This window comes from Conger conger, chromosome 11 (assembly GCF_963514075.1).
Source record: "Conger conger chromosome 11, fConCon1.1, whole genome shotgun sequence".
Lineage (NCBI taxonomy): Eukaryota > Metazoa > Chordata > Actinopteri > Anguilliformes > Congridae > Conger > Conger conger.
The window spans coordinates 22,854,535-22,869,695 of record NC_083770.1 but is presented as its reverse complement, the minus strand read 5'-3'; the positions used below and the strand labels follow the sequence as shown (position 1 = coordinate 22,869,695).

Below are 15,161 nucleotides of genomic sequence, written 5' to 3'. Positions count from 1 at the left end.
ACCGTTTTGTTGAGTCTTGACGCACTGCTGAAATGTAAACTCTCTGCAATGCTCTATGTAAAGAGGTCTGTAATTCTCTATGTAATGAGGTCTGTAATGCTCTATGTAATGGGGTCTGTAATGATCTATGTAATGAGCTCTGTAATGAGGTCTGTAATGCTCTATGTAATGAGGTCTGTAATGCTCTATGTAATGAGGTCTGTAATGCTCTATGTAATGATGTCTGTAATGCTCTACGTAATGAGGTCTGTAATGCTCTACGTAATGAGGTCTGTAATGCTCTATGTAATGAGGTCTGTAATGCTCTATGTAATGAGGTTTGTAGCTCTATGTAATGAGGTCTGTAATGCTCTATGTAATGAGCTTTGTAATGTGATTTGCAATGTGCTATGTAATGCTCTATGTAATGCTCTATATACACTGAATGAGGACTGCTCCTCTGCAAAACACATGTGAAATGGCATGTCTGATCTGTGTAGTGTAGTAAATGTAAATTTGCAATCGGGCTCTGGCAGCTAGGTAATTTACTGTGTTATCTGTTATAAATTCTTTTTGGTCAGAGATCAGGTCTGGCAGAGATCCGCTTCAGCACGGAGAACGGCCTCTCGTAGGGCACACCTAAAACAAGACCTTTTTTTGTTTCTTTTATTTTAAGTGCTGACGTGGCACAGAATTATATAGGCCTCCATTGGCATTTTCCAAAGGGGTCACTATTGATTTCTCATCCCCCAGCTTGAATAATCCCTTCCCAGAGAGTTGCTCGTACGCCAAGACATTCGTCAGGAACGCTGATGGCTAAGGAATGAAATCGCTGGGAAAAACAAATCCATTACTTACTTTGTCAAAATTCTATTTAAAACCATTAGGCCCAGATTTGAGAAAAGCAGGACAATGCATTCTGGGATTGTCTCCTGTATAGTGGTGCATTCAATCAAGCACACGCACACTTAATTCTGCTTCCTGTCACCTTTGTGTTTGCCTACAAAAAAATAAAACAAAATAAAATGAATCACACGGCAACACTACACTGCAGTACGCACAGACCTTCTGCAGCCTGGGCTGTTAAGTACAGCTTACTTTCTCACTGCGAAAGCATGCAGCTTACATTTTCTACAGTTTTATCCTTTCTCAGATCTGCGGGGAACAAAATGTCTTATTAACGTCCCCTCGGAATGTGATTTAAGCCGGCCATAAAACAAATAAAAATAACATTCACATTATTGCTTTTTTTCATTTCTGCAATTTATTTTTCCTTTCCTTCTCAGAAGGAAAAACACAGAGGAGCCGTGTAACTGCCTCTCTTGACCACCCAGGGATCTATAGAAGGCATTAGGAAATTTATCTTGTTTGTATTGATTTCAGCCGGACCTGGGTCTAAATTTACTGATTGCTTCTCTGACCCTGTTTGAGGCAGATGCTGGAGTCCTGTTTATTACGCTTAACATGAGTGAGGATTTGGGCTAATGGTATTAATCCAATTGTCTCTTCTCTGTCGTTTTTTTAACTTTACACTTCCTATAACCTTACAAAACTGAGGAAAGACTCCAAGCCTGGTCAGTGAACCCCGCTATCGAAGACAAGCAATTTCCGTTTGTCGATTATCGGCGAGAGTCGAGAGGCGACTTTCGCACAAACGAAAAAAGAAAACATCAGTAAAGTTCAGGCCTCACACAATAATACATTTCATTGCCGACGACACCGGGATGGCTCTCTCCCAAATGCAATGAATAAAGAATAAAGGAAATGGCCACAAAGTTAAATGTGTTTTCCAACAAATAATTGGGTCTGCAACATTCGAGAGGAATCCGTATTCCAAAAATCCTCAATGAAGAAGTCCCTGCATCTTTCACTGCTTGTATGTGGGTAAAAACACATATGGGTGCAGCTCGATCACAACCAAATAATGAGGCAATTGTCATGAAAATATATTAGTTACACATTTTCAATCACTAAATATTTATTGAAAAAAACCCATTGCAAGAGGGCAGTAATTGTTTGACAATGGGTATATTTATTCATTTATTTTCTCAGATTTGTGCATTTAGTTGATAAATAGGATCATTACAACAGAAATCCAGATGAACTGTAACCCCTTTTACAAGCCACTGTATATCAAAAAGTTTTTAGTTGCTGTTGCAAACCACAGCACAGTAACTGTTCTACTGCTTGTTTGCAGAGAGTCAGAGTTCAAGTTGTGGAGCTGGAAAATGTAGCAAACTGGACCCTAGAGCCTTGTGTTCACCAAGCGAGAGCATATCTTCTGAAAGCCACAGCAGATGAAAGGTATTTTGCTTCATTGTGCGTCATAAAAAGTAGTAGAACAACTGATACCCGCAGATGTCTTGTCTTGTGAATGTGAATATCAGAAAAGGACGTACTAGGATTTACAAGCAGGGAATCGATTTAAATCAGATAATATACACATACAAAATTAGCTGCTACTGAAGAGTCCTGCTATCCATCTTCAAGTTCCTGTCAACAACAGGACCTACAGTAAACAACCATTTCCTTCAGCCGATGTCATACAGCTCCCTGGAGCCCTACAATCACAATACCATACACCCTTTATCTACTCCTGTGACCTTACAATCACAATACCGTACGCCCTTTACCTCCTGTACTCTTACAATCACAATACCGTACACCCTTTACCTACTCCTGTACTCTTACAATCACAATACCGTACGCCCTTTACCTCCTGTACTCTTACAATCACAATACCGTACACGCTTTACCTATTCCTGTACTCTTACAATCACGATACCATACACCCTTTACCTCCTGTACTCTTACAATCACAATACCGTACGCCCTTTACCTACTCCTGTACTCTTACAATCACAATACCGTACGCCCTTTACCTACTCCTGTACTCTTACAATCTCAATACCGTACGCCCTTTACCTACTCCTGTACTCTTACAATCACAATACCGTACGCCCTTTACCTACTCCTGTACTCTTACAATCACAATACCGTACGCCCTTTACCTACTCCTGTACTCTTACAATCACAATACCGTACGCCCTTTACCCCCTGTACTCTTACAATCACAATACCGTACGCCCTTTACCTACTCCTGTACTCTTACAATCACAATACCGTACGCCCTTTACCTACTCCTGTACTCTTACAATCACAATACCGTTCCGCATACTGTGTATACATTTCAGTGTGCTTCTGTACCATGTTATGTGTGGGTGCTTTTATAAGTGAATGCACATGTGACTAGATATTTACGCATGTGCATGTGTGTATGAGCGTGTACATATGCGTCCCTGTGTGATGATGATTGAGTGCAAATGCACGAGTATGGGGTGTGCTATTTCTGTTTGTGTGTGCGAGAGACAATCTGATGGCGCACGTGAGAGTGGACACACTATGTGATTGCTAAGGTATGTGTTAACGTGCATGTCTGTATCTACAAACATTCTACAAACATTCATTTTTATTAATATTATATTTCCTTTAACATCACATTTTAATACGCTATGCTCCATTCGCAATAAACTACAATAACCTCCACACCTGATAAACAATATTACATCTTACAGTATGTAAACTAGAGGCAAAAAAACAAGATAACTAGTTTGATTCATATTTCACCCAACCAACTGTAATATGGACACACAAGTCAATCTAACTACTGTATGCCTTTTTCTACAAACACTATTAGGTCTCAAAGGCCAAGCAGTTAACTTCCTGGGCTGTTTTCTATTTTGTAAATATTTTATGAAGAAATGTACAGGAAATTTTGAAAAATTAATAATAAGTGCGAAAGAGAATTGAATAAAAACTGTGTGGAGCGTAAACTTATTAGTGTAAAATGAACACAGTATAGTCTTGGCATCATAAGAAGAAAGACTATTGCAAACCGTCGCTGAGAAGCACTGTATGTGAGACGTTCTCTTTGAGTTCTTCTTCCCTTCATTTTGTTGAGCACCCCCTTCATGCAGTTGCCAGACTCTCGGGAGAATTTCTCAGCTAATATTCATGTTTGTCTGACTAACACTGGCCCATAGCTGTCAGTCAGCACGGTGACGCGAGGCGACTCTAATCTGCGATTCAGCTAATTGAAACGATGAAAGGGCAATGGGATCATTACGAAGAAACAATCAAATGCGGATTCATTTGACTGACATTCCCGTGGATGGAATATGACAATCAATGATATAAACAGAGCTAAAGACAACCAAACTGATCAATGAACCGATTCGATAAATTACTGTTCTGTGTGTCCGTGTGCCATTTTGGCCGTTCCCTGATTGCTTTGTTTGTGTATTCAAAGTGTGGCAATAAGGATTCTGAAGTGACGAACACACAGAGCTGGAGGAACCCTTTGTTTCTCCTCACCGCAAAAACAGCAGACTTGTATAACTTTGCACAATCCTGATTCCTTTTGTTGACAACTTGGGCAACAGTGTTTACAATGCAACCACTGCGGCTGCCTTTCTTGCCCAAGGGAAATCAAACCTTCCTGTTACACAGGAACTGTTTTGAAATATTCTTTGAAATAAATCAAACATTTGACAGAGAAAACAATTCTGCTATATTAGTGGCCACTGTTTTATAAACCGCTCTCCCCCTCCCTTCTTTTTCTTTCGCTCTATCTCTTCATCTATCCTATTACATACCTCACTCGAGTGCTACACAGGAAAGAAAACAGGACAAGTTCAAATTGATAACAAAGAATCGATAGCACTGCTTACTTTTATGCCTCTTTATCTTGTCTGCACCATCTCTGTCTTTTCAAAACGCGCACCCTGCACGTTACCAGTCGCAGAGAAATCGAGTTTAAAACACGCAAGGCTCCAAAAGTAAGGAACCCCCAATGCAAACATGACTCGTGTTACGTGTTTTCATTTCAAATAGTTCATATTTCCCATCAGACACGATAAATCATCTTAACTGCTGTAGGCATAGCAATGGATCCAGGGGCAGGCCGCAAAACAAACATCTGGAGGATCTGCTGAGAGAGAGCATTGCGCTGCTATCCCTATTAATTGCTTATGGTTACCATGGTGTCGCGGTAACAGCTAACAGTGAGGTTTTTTTTAAACTGCACTGACTGCCTAAGACATTTTTTAACACAGGGGTGTCAATTTATTCTTGCGCCAACCTCAACTGCAGCCCAATTAAAAAGCCAATGGTCTGAAAATGACTATTTCCCCTAGCAAACAATGCAAGTCGGAGTCTGCGGCCATTGGTCCCAGTCAGAGGGGAGTCCTGGTGTGGTTTCTGGTGTGGAGGTGGCAAATACTGTTTCACATGCCCAAGGAATTCTGGGTCTGATTACCATTTTAGCTTACTTTAGAACAGTTGGTAAAAAACACCGCATAATCCTTTCAGGAAAACAAGAAAGATTGTACTATTGTGAAAAAAGTATCATTTTTAGACCTCCCTTAATTCAATCACGTGAAATCCTGCATTTGCAATTCGTCCTGAACTTCAATGAACAAATGAACATTTTACAATTACTGAAACAGCATCATGAGTTAGTTGACAGGTCACGTTGGTGTGACGTTAAGGACAGACCACAAAGAGGGGAAGACAGGAGGGTCCCTGTGATGCCTCTTCAGATCTGACCTTCACACAATGATCATTTCACCCACTGAAATAGTCATTTCATCCATCATCAAAACACCACTGTTGTCAGATCAGACAGGTGGCCAGGTAACTACAGAGGTGTGTACCTGCCGCTGTCTTGGAGGGGGGAGAGGAGGGGGGGCTAGTTTGGGGTGGGGGGGGGTCTGTGTGAGCCCTCGGAAGCTCTGGAAGCAGAGCGGAAGAACGGGAATACTGACCTCCTGGATCAGAGACGAGGAGCCACCACCGATACCCAAACTTGCATTTCCCAGCGTCCTCTCTGTTCCGCCGGCCTTGCCTGACTGAACACATTTTAAAGGCACAGGTGACACACTCTTCAGTGACAGAGATCGGGAGTCATGACAACTGCTCTCAGAATGAGGCACAATGTGCACTGGTGGAGAAGGAGACTACATTTCCCAGTCACCCCTGTATCAGTGCCAGGCTCTTTATCTCATGTCATTCAGGTAAAACAAACTATCACATGTAATCCATTATTTCAGAATATCCTAATTTTTCATTCATATTAAACAGTTGTTAAGCAGTTTATCCATTCTACTCACTAAAGAAAATTAAATGACATTCTTCAAAAAGCAAAAAAAGATTGCATCTCATAGCCCACATCTTCACACGTTTATGCATTTATACATTTACAGTAAAGCACAACATTGTCCACACACCAAAAAGCAACAACTGCTTTTTCATTTTATTATAATTGCTTTATTTTATTTTTCTTCAACATTGTCCTTAATTACAGCCTGAGATTATCCTTAAATGCAACAACAAGCTGCGATATAAACTCTTTTTCACTCAAATACCACCAAACACCTCACTCACGATTCATTTCTTCCCCAAGTCTTGATGCAAAATTAATGCAAATAGATCGCTATGATCCACACAGAAATATTGCAAAGTGACTAAAAGTGACTGTAAAATAATTTGACAACAGACTGTCTTAAACAGGCTATTCACCTGTGTTGTTCCAGTTGTCATTAATAGCCTTTCATTTGCATCAAAATGGCCGCCTCCCCCTCCCCCACCCACCCTGCTGCTATCCAACAGCTCTTTCCTGATACTAAACTGGAAGGGCAGGCTGCACTGTCATTAAAATAAACACCTCAGTCTCCCGGATTAGCAGGACTTAATTTACTTAAGTTACTCCTGATCTTTATATTCGCCGCGCTTTAGAGCCATGGTGGAATTAGACAGGCCTGGAACAGAGATAGAGATTACCCTGAGTCAGGCGCTCCTATTCACACAGGCACAGAGCCGGGGAGAGAGTGACTACAAAAATACAAAAATACAAATGTGCACACACACACGCACACAAGTCCCTGACACATGACCCCACAAGTAGTGGGCACTGGACTGATTTTCCAGGCATCTGACTGCAGCACACATCACAATGTTTATGCTCAACCTTCTGTGGGTGGAACTGCGAGTAACATTACAAAACCTTTTTCAAATGTACATCCACACTCGCTATGATACATAAATATGATACATAAAATTGTGTTCTTTGTTGGCTCTGTGAAGAAACATTTAAGGGAAATACTGTAGAATAATTTGTTTGTGGATGTGCTGCAAGCTATCGGCTGATAGCTGATACACAGACAGGCAGACAGGCTATGACCATACGAATCGGGGGAAGGGGGGCTATTCCTGGCAGAAATAATATTTAACGCAGAGAGAGGTCTGAAAACACTTGCTGCTTGATTCCAGTGTATGCTACCTGAATGCTCCTCAGTCTAATGAACAGTGACATGTAGGGTCATATGAAGCTGGTTCTCTTCTGCTCCTGATCCACACTGCAAACTGCAGGCACCTCTACACCACGGGCACAAGTTCACTGAGACATCCCTTCATTTAGTTATTTATTTGTAAGGGGCCATGAACAATATTAAACATACTGTAGACGTTGGGAGTTGGGTGTTCCAGATCTAGCTTCAGCTAATTTAATCTGCAGTCCCTTGGCAGGTTAAAATTAATAGAATTAAATAAATATGCTGCACAATCCACAATAAGATATTGTAATTGTTATGATTGGGGGATAACAGCCAATGAAATAAACATCACATGCCATGACACAATTAGGCAGCTGACACTGTAAAATATATATTCACTTGAAATACGTTCACATTGTTACAAGTGTTCGGCACTAAAACAGGGCTGCACTGTATTAGAAATGGAGCTGCACTTTAATGAGGCCTTGACACAAAAGTGGCCTTGGCACAAAAATGCAGACGGCTGTATAATGTGAATGTGAGGTGCATGATATTGATGGTTACTTATACTCACTTACAGAAACAGTCTAAGAAATGTAACCAAAATTGTACTGGCACTAATCAAAAGCAATATGATACATAACACAATAGCCTTGGTGTTCACTTTGGTTCCTTCATCACTTGTGCTTGTAAAGAGTCCTTTAGCTATGGAGCTAACTAAATAACTGCCCCCACTGTAGCAGAGCATAAGGCCATGGAATAGGGCAAAACTTATACTCACATAAATGTTAGAAAAAGTGATGTTATGCTATGAAATTATGTTTCTGACTGACCGAGCAGTACCGAGCCCAGTGCCCTGTCTGGAGAGAGTGAGAGACTCGCGCCTGCTCTTTATCCACTGTGTGATGCGGTGGGAACTCCAATTAGCTACTGTTAAATCAGGTTAATCCTCTCATGGACTCTGTGAGCTGCACCAAAATCACTCCACCTCCTCCTCCTCGTCCTCCTCCCTCCGTCAGAGAGCAGAGGGCCGGGGAAGATCCCCCCCCTAATGCAGGCCCCCCAGTAAAGCCATGTGAGCATTAACAGATGCATCCTCACAGTCAGCGGCGTAGACATGTCTCCTTAAAGACCTGCCCCTGGTGAAAACCGTCTGTGGCAATAGCACGCTAAGCTTTAGCGCCAAAGTGCCTCCGCTGCCGATTGTTCAACATTCATGACAACACCGCAAATACCCTCAGAAAGGAGGGTGGGGGGGCAAACGGTGCACGCAGCCCCTGTTTCCTAATCTCATCTGATTTTTCCCAAACTCCCGGGGCTAGAGAACTTATCCGTGAAATTCCGGGAAATTCCGGGGGCAGTGTAATTAGAATGTAACACCCGCAGACGGGGGCGGTGTTTAAACACATCGGCCGGCCTGCGCTCTAATAAAAAAAAGGAAGCCATTTGCTGAGAAAACATTGGCGCTTCAATGGCGCATTGTGCCCCACGCTGCCGCTTATTAGCACTCTTTGGCCGGAGTTATGGAGAAACGTTCTCCGCATACTTTCCCCCGACGGGTCCGCGCTGAAGAATGCATTCGGCAAACACGGCATTAAAATGTAATACCTCGTCAGAGACCCACCCAGGGCCCACTTCTCATTCAGCTCCGTCTCTCACAGTCAGACCTTTTCAGCCAGCGGAAAAGCAATACGCTATTAAACATTTCCAATGACAGAGCCGGTTTTAAAGACTCAACTGCAGCTGTCAGGTCGGCTACGCGGGCTAGCGTAGCTGGGGCCCTGTCCCTGACAGAAAACAAGCTCTGGGCCATATGGAGAATCTACTTCATGCATGTGTTTCAGCTTGGCAGGACTGCATGCTGAGTGGCTTAATGGATCTCCAGCGAAACGTATACACCAAACTACGTACTCGGGGGGGGGCGGGAGGTAGTAAAGAAAATGAATTCTGGGTGTGAGCGCCGGCTCTGTTTCGTGCGAGCAGGCCTTTCCAGGCTGACACGACACGAGGGCTTGTGCACGCAGGCGTGTGGCGGACGTATGAACCCAGAGGGCGGGAGGACGCAGACCTGTCCAGATAGGCCAGTTAAAAATACCGCCTCAGGCCCTGCACCCGGGACTCCGCCTGTGCAATGGTGCGGGGGCCTTACCCCACAGCGCTTAAAAAAAGGTTAACTACCTTAGCCAACCAGGCACACTCTCAAAAATAAAGGTACAAAAAGTTCCTAAAAAGGTACAAATGCTTGTCACTCGGGTGGTGCTCCTATAGGTGCATAAAATTGTACCTCTGGTCAGCAATATATAACTAATTTTTGCTTGGAAAAAGTACTCAAAGGGAACATTACTGTACTTTTGAGGTACATTTGGGAAATGTGATCCTTGAACAAAAAATACCTGCACTGTCACTTTATATCTGAGAGTGCCCTCTGAAAGGCAAAGGAGCTGTGAAGTTAAGCTGCCTAACAATATTTCTTTGACCGCAATCATGTTTTTCTGTTTTGAGGGTTAACCCTCTCTTCCTATCTGTCTTGTTTTTTTGTGCTGAATTCATTTCCCTCCGGGAGACATTTGCTTAAAGCTTATGATGAAATACGCCCTCACAAGCTGGCAAGAGGCCAGGACACCTTCATGTGCAGATTTGCTGATCTCCATATAGTGCAGAGACAGGGCCCTTTGTCAGACACGACTTCTCATCTTGTAATTTACGGCAAACCGTTGACAAATGTGGATTATTTTACCTGGGAATGGAGCTAATAATCAGCACAAAAAAGAGGAATTGAATTATTGAGGCTTCCTGGGGTGAAACCTTAGACCGTCGCAATCATACCCCACCCCCTCAACCCACCAACCCCTCTTCTGTCTCCAAGTAAAGGGCTTGTTTATGGGAAAAAGTCATTTGGCGCATTTTCGTTGTTTGCTAAACACCAACTCAGGAGCCTGTGAGTGAGAGAGGGATCAAGCACCCCCACCCCCAAAACAAAGGTGTGGGAAGGGCTAGCACCAACGCAGAAAAAGTGGGGGAGGGGTGACATAGATGTGCCTTTATTGGCAGGGCCGATATGTTATCCAACACAGTGATTAAAATGAGGTTTATCTCCCAGGCCACATCAGGGCTGTCACTGTTGTTCAGCATTGATCATAACGACAGGTGCTACCGAACACGCAAATGAACCGCCCTGCTCTGTGTGATCAATGCTTCAAATAAAGTCCGCTTTTAACCAACTCTCTTCTCGTTCAAATGATGCCAGGTCAGACCCGGTTCTCCACAGTCTCTTTCCGTTGCTGCCGTTTTCACACGCCCTACGTGTACGTGAGTGAGAGACAGACAGAGACTGACACTCCATTTCACAATCACCAAACAGCACAGTGTGGCTCACGAACAGCATGAGGGCAGCAGGCCAAAATGTGTTTCTGCTGCTATGTCTGTGCACCGTGTGTGTGTGTGTACTGTACTGTATGTGTGTGTGTGTGTGTCGGATGTATGTACTGTACTGTATGTGTGTGAGTGCAGAATGCATGTACTGTACTGTATGTGTGTGTGTGTGTTTGTGTGTAGGGTGTGTGTACTGTACTGTATGTGTGTGTGTGCTGAATGCATGCACTGTACTGTGTGTGTGTGGGTTTGTGTGTAGGGTGTGTGTACTGTACTGTATGTGTGTGTGTGCTGAATGCATGCACTGTACTGTGTGTGTGTGTGTGGGTTTGTGTGTGTGTACTGTATGTGTGTGTGTGTTTGCATGTGCATAGGGTATTTGTCCACACATGCACGTGTCTTTAGCGTATGTGTTTGCACCAGGTTGTGTGTGGTTGTGTGCGCGGGTGTGGCTGTGTTAGCGACTGTGCATGCGTGGAGGTGTGTACACGCGTGTATCGGCCCACACGTGCACGTGTGTATATCCGAGCGCTGTGTGTGTGAGAGAGAGAGAGAGAGTGTGTGATTTGTTTCTGCCTCGTAACAGTTTGGCTGGCTGCCGACACTCCGGCTGCCAGAAGGGAGATCCCGGAGTTTGGGCGGGAGCCAGACAGGAATGCCACCAGGCCCAGCCTCCCGAGCTTCCTGCAGGCCTGCCAACAACCACACATGTCTGCTGCGTTCCACACAGACCGGGAGTGGAGGACCGCGTGTGTGTGTGTGTGTGTTCAATCGGATAATTCACATTACTCCATCACAAATAAAGTCAAAACAAATACAGTAAAAAAACTTCATCTTGACAGCATAAAAAAGTAATCTTTTTCCAAGATTTGATATTGTTCCACATTTGATATTGTAAAACTTCTAGTTTTCACATGAATTTGTAATGATCTATAATATATAATATATAATATCACTTTAACAGTGTTTTTAAAAGGCTACAGAGTTAGTTAAAAAGACTATTGGTTGGTTAAATAGGTAATTTATCAATGGATTTCACACTCTGTATTGAGCACAGCCTGGCACTGAAGCTGAAACATTTTAAATCGACTTGTCATATATACACTTTTAATTAAAGGTTTAATTAAAGGTAAAACATTTTATGAACCAAGAGTGAATCACATGATATGGTGTTTCATGATTTCTTTTCTTGTTAAATGTCACAGAACAAACAATAAGGATTATTAGTGTAGTGCATGTTTATTCACAAAGGAGTTGCTTTTTGGTTGCTTGTCTTAATATTTATCAAGAATCACTGTGATATTAATTCCAGACTTACTGATATTTTTATGCTGCATTAAGGTTGTTCATAGAGTAATTTATCTATCCATTTTCCACATTAATATTCATCATCTTCATCTTTGAACTCTTTTTAAATTTACAGCTTTGCAGCAAGTGATAATAATTTGTATTAGTATTATTATTCTTATTATTATTATAATTATTATTATTATTTTCTATAGAACTGCACGCTACAATATTCCTGTCTGCAGAATAATCATTGAAGTTATTACCTCACAGTTGTAAATTATATCATATCAAAATATGAACCAAGTAACGTGCCTCTAAAAATAAAAGGAATTTCAGAATGAAAATATATCAGCAGCCAATAGGAAAAGCTATAAAGAGGCAATCATCACAAAGTGGCCGTGCCAGTAAACAATAGCAGTATTCTCTGCTCTGAGGCTCTGTGAGCAGCCCAGGGAGAGAGCCGTCAGGCCCCTGATGTCCAGGGCCTTAATCATGTGTTTTATGGCCCCTATCAAGACCCTCTGCCCCAATTTCAATTGCATTTCCATGCCGTAAGTTGCATTAATGCAGGCACTAATGCAGACCCTAATGTACATATAACATGTAGAGATGCATCTGAACGCTACATCATAAATAAAGGATGACAAGTGCATCCACACTCACTCACAAATATAGATCTGTGTTTGCTTGGAAACATGCATCACTCCGTAATGGAAACGATTTAGATCTCTATCAGAGATGGACAGAAACCCACTAAAGGAAATAAAGAGATCAAAAAATCTCAACACTTGACATCTAAATCAACCTGAAACCATACGGGTCAATAATCTGAAACTGAAAAAACCCTTTATACGTATTGGTGCTGGCCAAATATATGACATTATATTACATAATTCCTGTGCTTCATCCTGAGTTCTTGGCATATTTACAGTAGTGAACGCTATTGACAGGTGTTCCCTGTTCCCAAGTTATTTGCAACAGAGGGGGAACTGCTGGTCTGTCAGTCATGTAGCCGCGCATCTGTACATTAAACATAAACATTAAATATTATGTTTCTATACAAAGGGGAAATAGTGTATGCCAAAACAAATCTTGGAATATACCAATTTAAGTCAGGTTCATCACATTACAGAATGCCTTTTGGTTGGCCTTCTCAACTAACATTCAACATATTAAATGTTTAATTTAAGCACCACTAAACAAAATGGGCAAACTGACTGAAAGGGATACCCCTGTGCACACAGCCCTATTAATATATATAAATCGCTGGTGTCCTGTGACAAAACCATACCTTAGGGATCAAGTGTCACAAGTTATGAGCTCTTTTAATAGCACGTTTGTATCTATGCACCGTCACCTGAAGGGTATAAAGAAGAAAAAAAAATGGCTGAATACCACAGTAGTTCATACGGGAAACAAATGGCGAGCTAACTGAAGCCAACTGGTTCCCAACATATTTCATGAGGCCATCCAGGGGGAAAACCTTTTAGCTTATATCCATGGATACCTTTTCAAAAATGTGCCAGCAAAGGGAGGGGGAAGGTACGCAGTGTTTGAATTAAATTATTCGAAATTGCCCTATGTCACACGATACTGAGGCCACACAAAGTCTTCAGCTGCGTAAAAGCGTGTTACTATTAACAGCTTACGTCAGTTAACAGTAAAGTAAACACGTTTTTAAGTTAGAATAGATCATGGTTTGCCTCGTTTGTATAATGTAGTCTATTCTAAGTACATCTGATCATGGACTGCATTTAAATAAAATATATGTGATGAATATTCCCAAATAAGCGAGGTCTTAATGAACACACTGCACTTGTTGTTGCTTCTAAATGGCAGTCTACAGGAAGCATGATACATAGCTATAATCAACACTGACTGAAATTGGTGGATTTCTGTTTGTTTCAGAAAATACATCAATGCGCAATGAATGGATATGATAAACTTATGCCACAGGATTTCACCTGTAGGCTATGTGTTCGTGTGAAATGCAGACTTCAGATGTAAATTGAATTACAATTCATGTGCAGCAACTCACTCTATGTTCACTAGCTCTAGAGTTTGACAAAATACAGTAGCCTACTGTGCGTGAAAAGTTGCAAAAGGCCAGCCTTACTTGTTTGAACTGTTCTTCGTAAGTCCAGTCGTGGTGTTGTGATTGTCCGTGTGTTGCCACTTCACTCGGGGATTCGGGTTGCCTCGACGCCAGATACGAAGGCTGTCCGACCCTGGAGAGCACATGTACGGCATTGCTCTTTGGGGATTGCCCCGCTCCGCTGTGCAGCGTGTGGCGGGGCTGATAGTGAGTCAAGGATCCCTTCATGTCTTCGTCTACGTCTCCCTCATTCTCCATTTCATCTTCCTCGGGGTCGCGATCTTCTTCATCTGCCATGCCGCGATCACAGTCTACTTCATCGTCCATATCGGAGTCGTCCGCGTTATGTCTCGGTACATCGCGATGGGCAAGTTGGCGATCCACTGCTGAGCCTCCCCCCGTGGACGAATCCGGTACTCCTGCGGCGAAAGCGCCCCTAACCGCCGCCTGGTAGTGACGGAAAGCGATAGCTTGCTGCTGAATCTGGGACTCCACCATGGACCTGAGGTCCTTTTCTTTCTCCGCTTGCCGGAGTTTCTCCTCCAGAGCCAGACGAGCAGCCTGCTGTCGCTGCAGGTTCTCCATGACCGCCTCCAACTTCATGCCTCCGCTGGCCGACTGATGGGAATGGGAGCCGGAGTAGTGGCTATGCGAGGACGCCGTGGACACTAGCTGCGGAAGGGTGCTCGCCGAGCAGAAAGCGGCTTGCTGTACGGGACGAAGAGACCAGGGTCAGATCAAAACAACAGTACAATTGTAAGCAGCTGGTGCCACACAAGTCATACTAAAGCTAGCTACTGTGAATGACACCGACAAAAATGCGACTGCCAAAGCTCTGCCGGTACAGATAAGGAGAATGTGCCGTTTAGCCCCAACGGCGGAAAGAAACGAATTGACAAGTAATCTTAAATAACATGTGGCAGTTTCCCAACTCGTGCAACGTGTTGCTATGGGCATGGTCTGTCGTCTTTCGCAAATCAGTGAGATTAAATGCATTAAGTAACCAACAAAACAATCGAGTTTGCATATGTGTTTATTGTATTATTACATTGTTTGCTAGGTTCTAAAACAAGTTTATAACGACTATGCAACAT

At 42.8% G+C, this 15,161-nt stretch overlaps 1 protein-coding gene across 2 annotated transcripts in view; it reads right to left on the bottom strand.

Annotated features, from left to right (window-relative positions):
- Window positions 1-14,930, bottom strand: part of arid3c (AT rich interactive domain 3C (BRIGHT-like)) — an 83,024-nt gene extending 68,094 nt beyond the window's left edge. The window contains exons 1-2 of one of the 2 annotated variants that reach the window (XM_061259535.1): window positions 14,089-14,930; window positions 5,805-5,888 (exon numbers count right to left, since the gene is read on the bottom strand). In XM_061259535.1, coding sequence (XP_061115519.1) covers window positions 5,805-5,888; window positions 14,089-14,670 — 666 coding nt within the window. In that variant the 5' untranslated portion in view covers window positions 14,671-14,930. The remainder of the gene's footprint in view (window positions 1-5,804; window positions 5,889-14,088) is intronic. The other variant, XM_061259536.1, reaches the window with a different exon arrangement.
- Window positions 14,931-15,161: the final 231 nt, after the last annotated feature.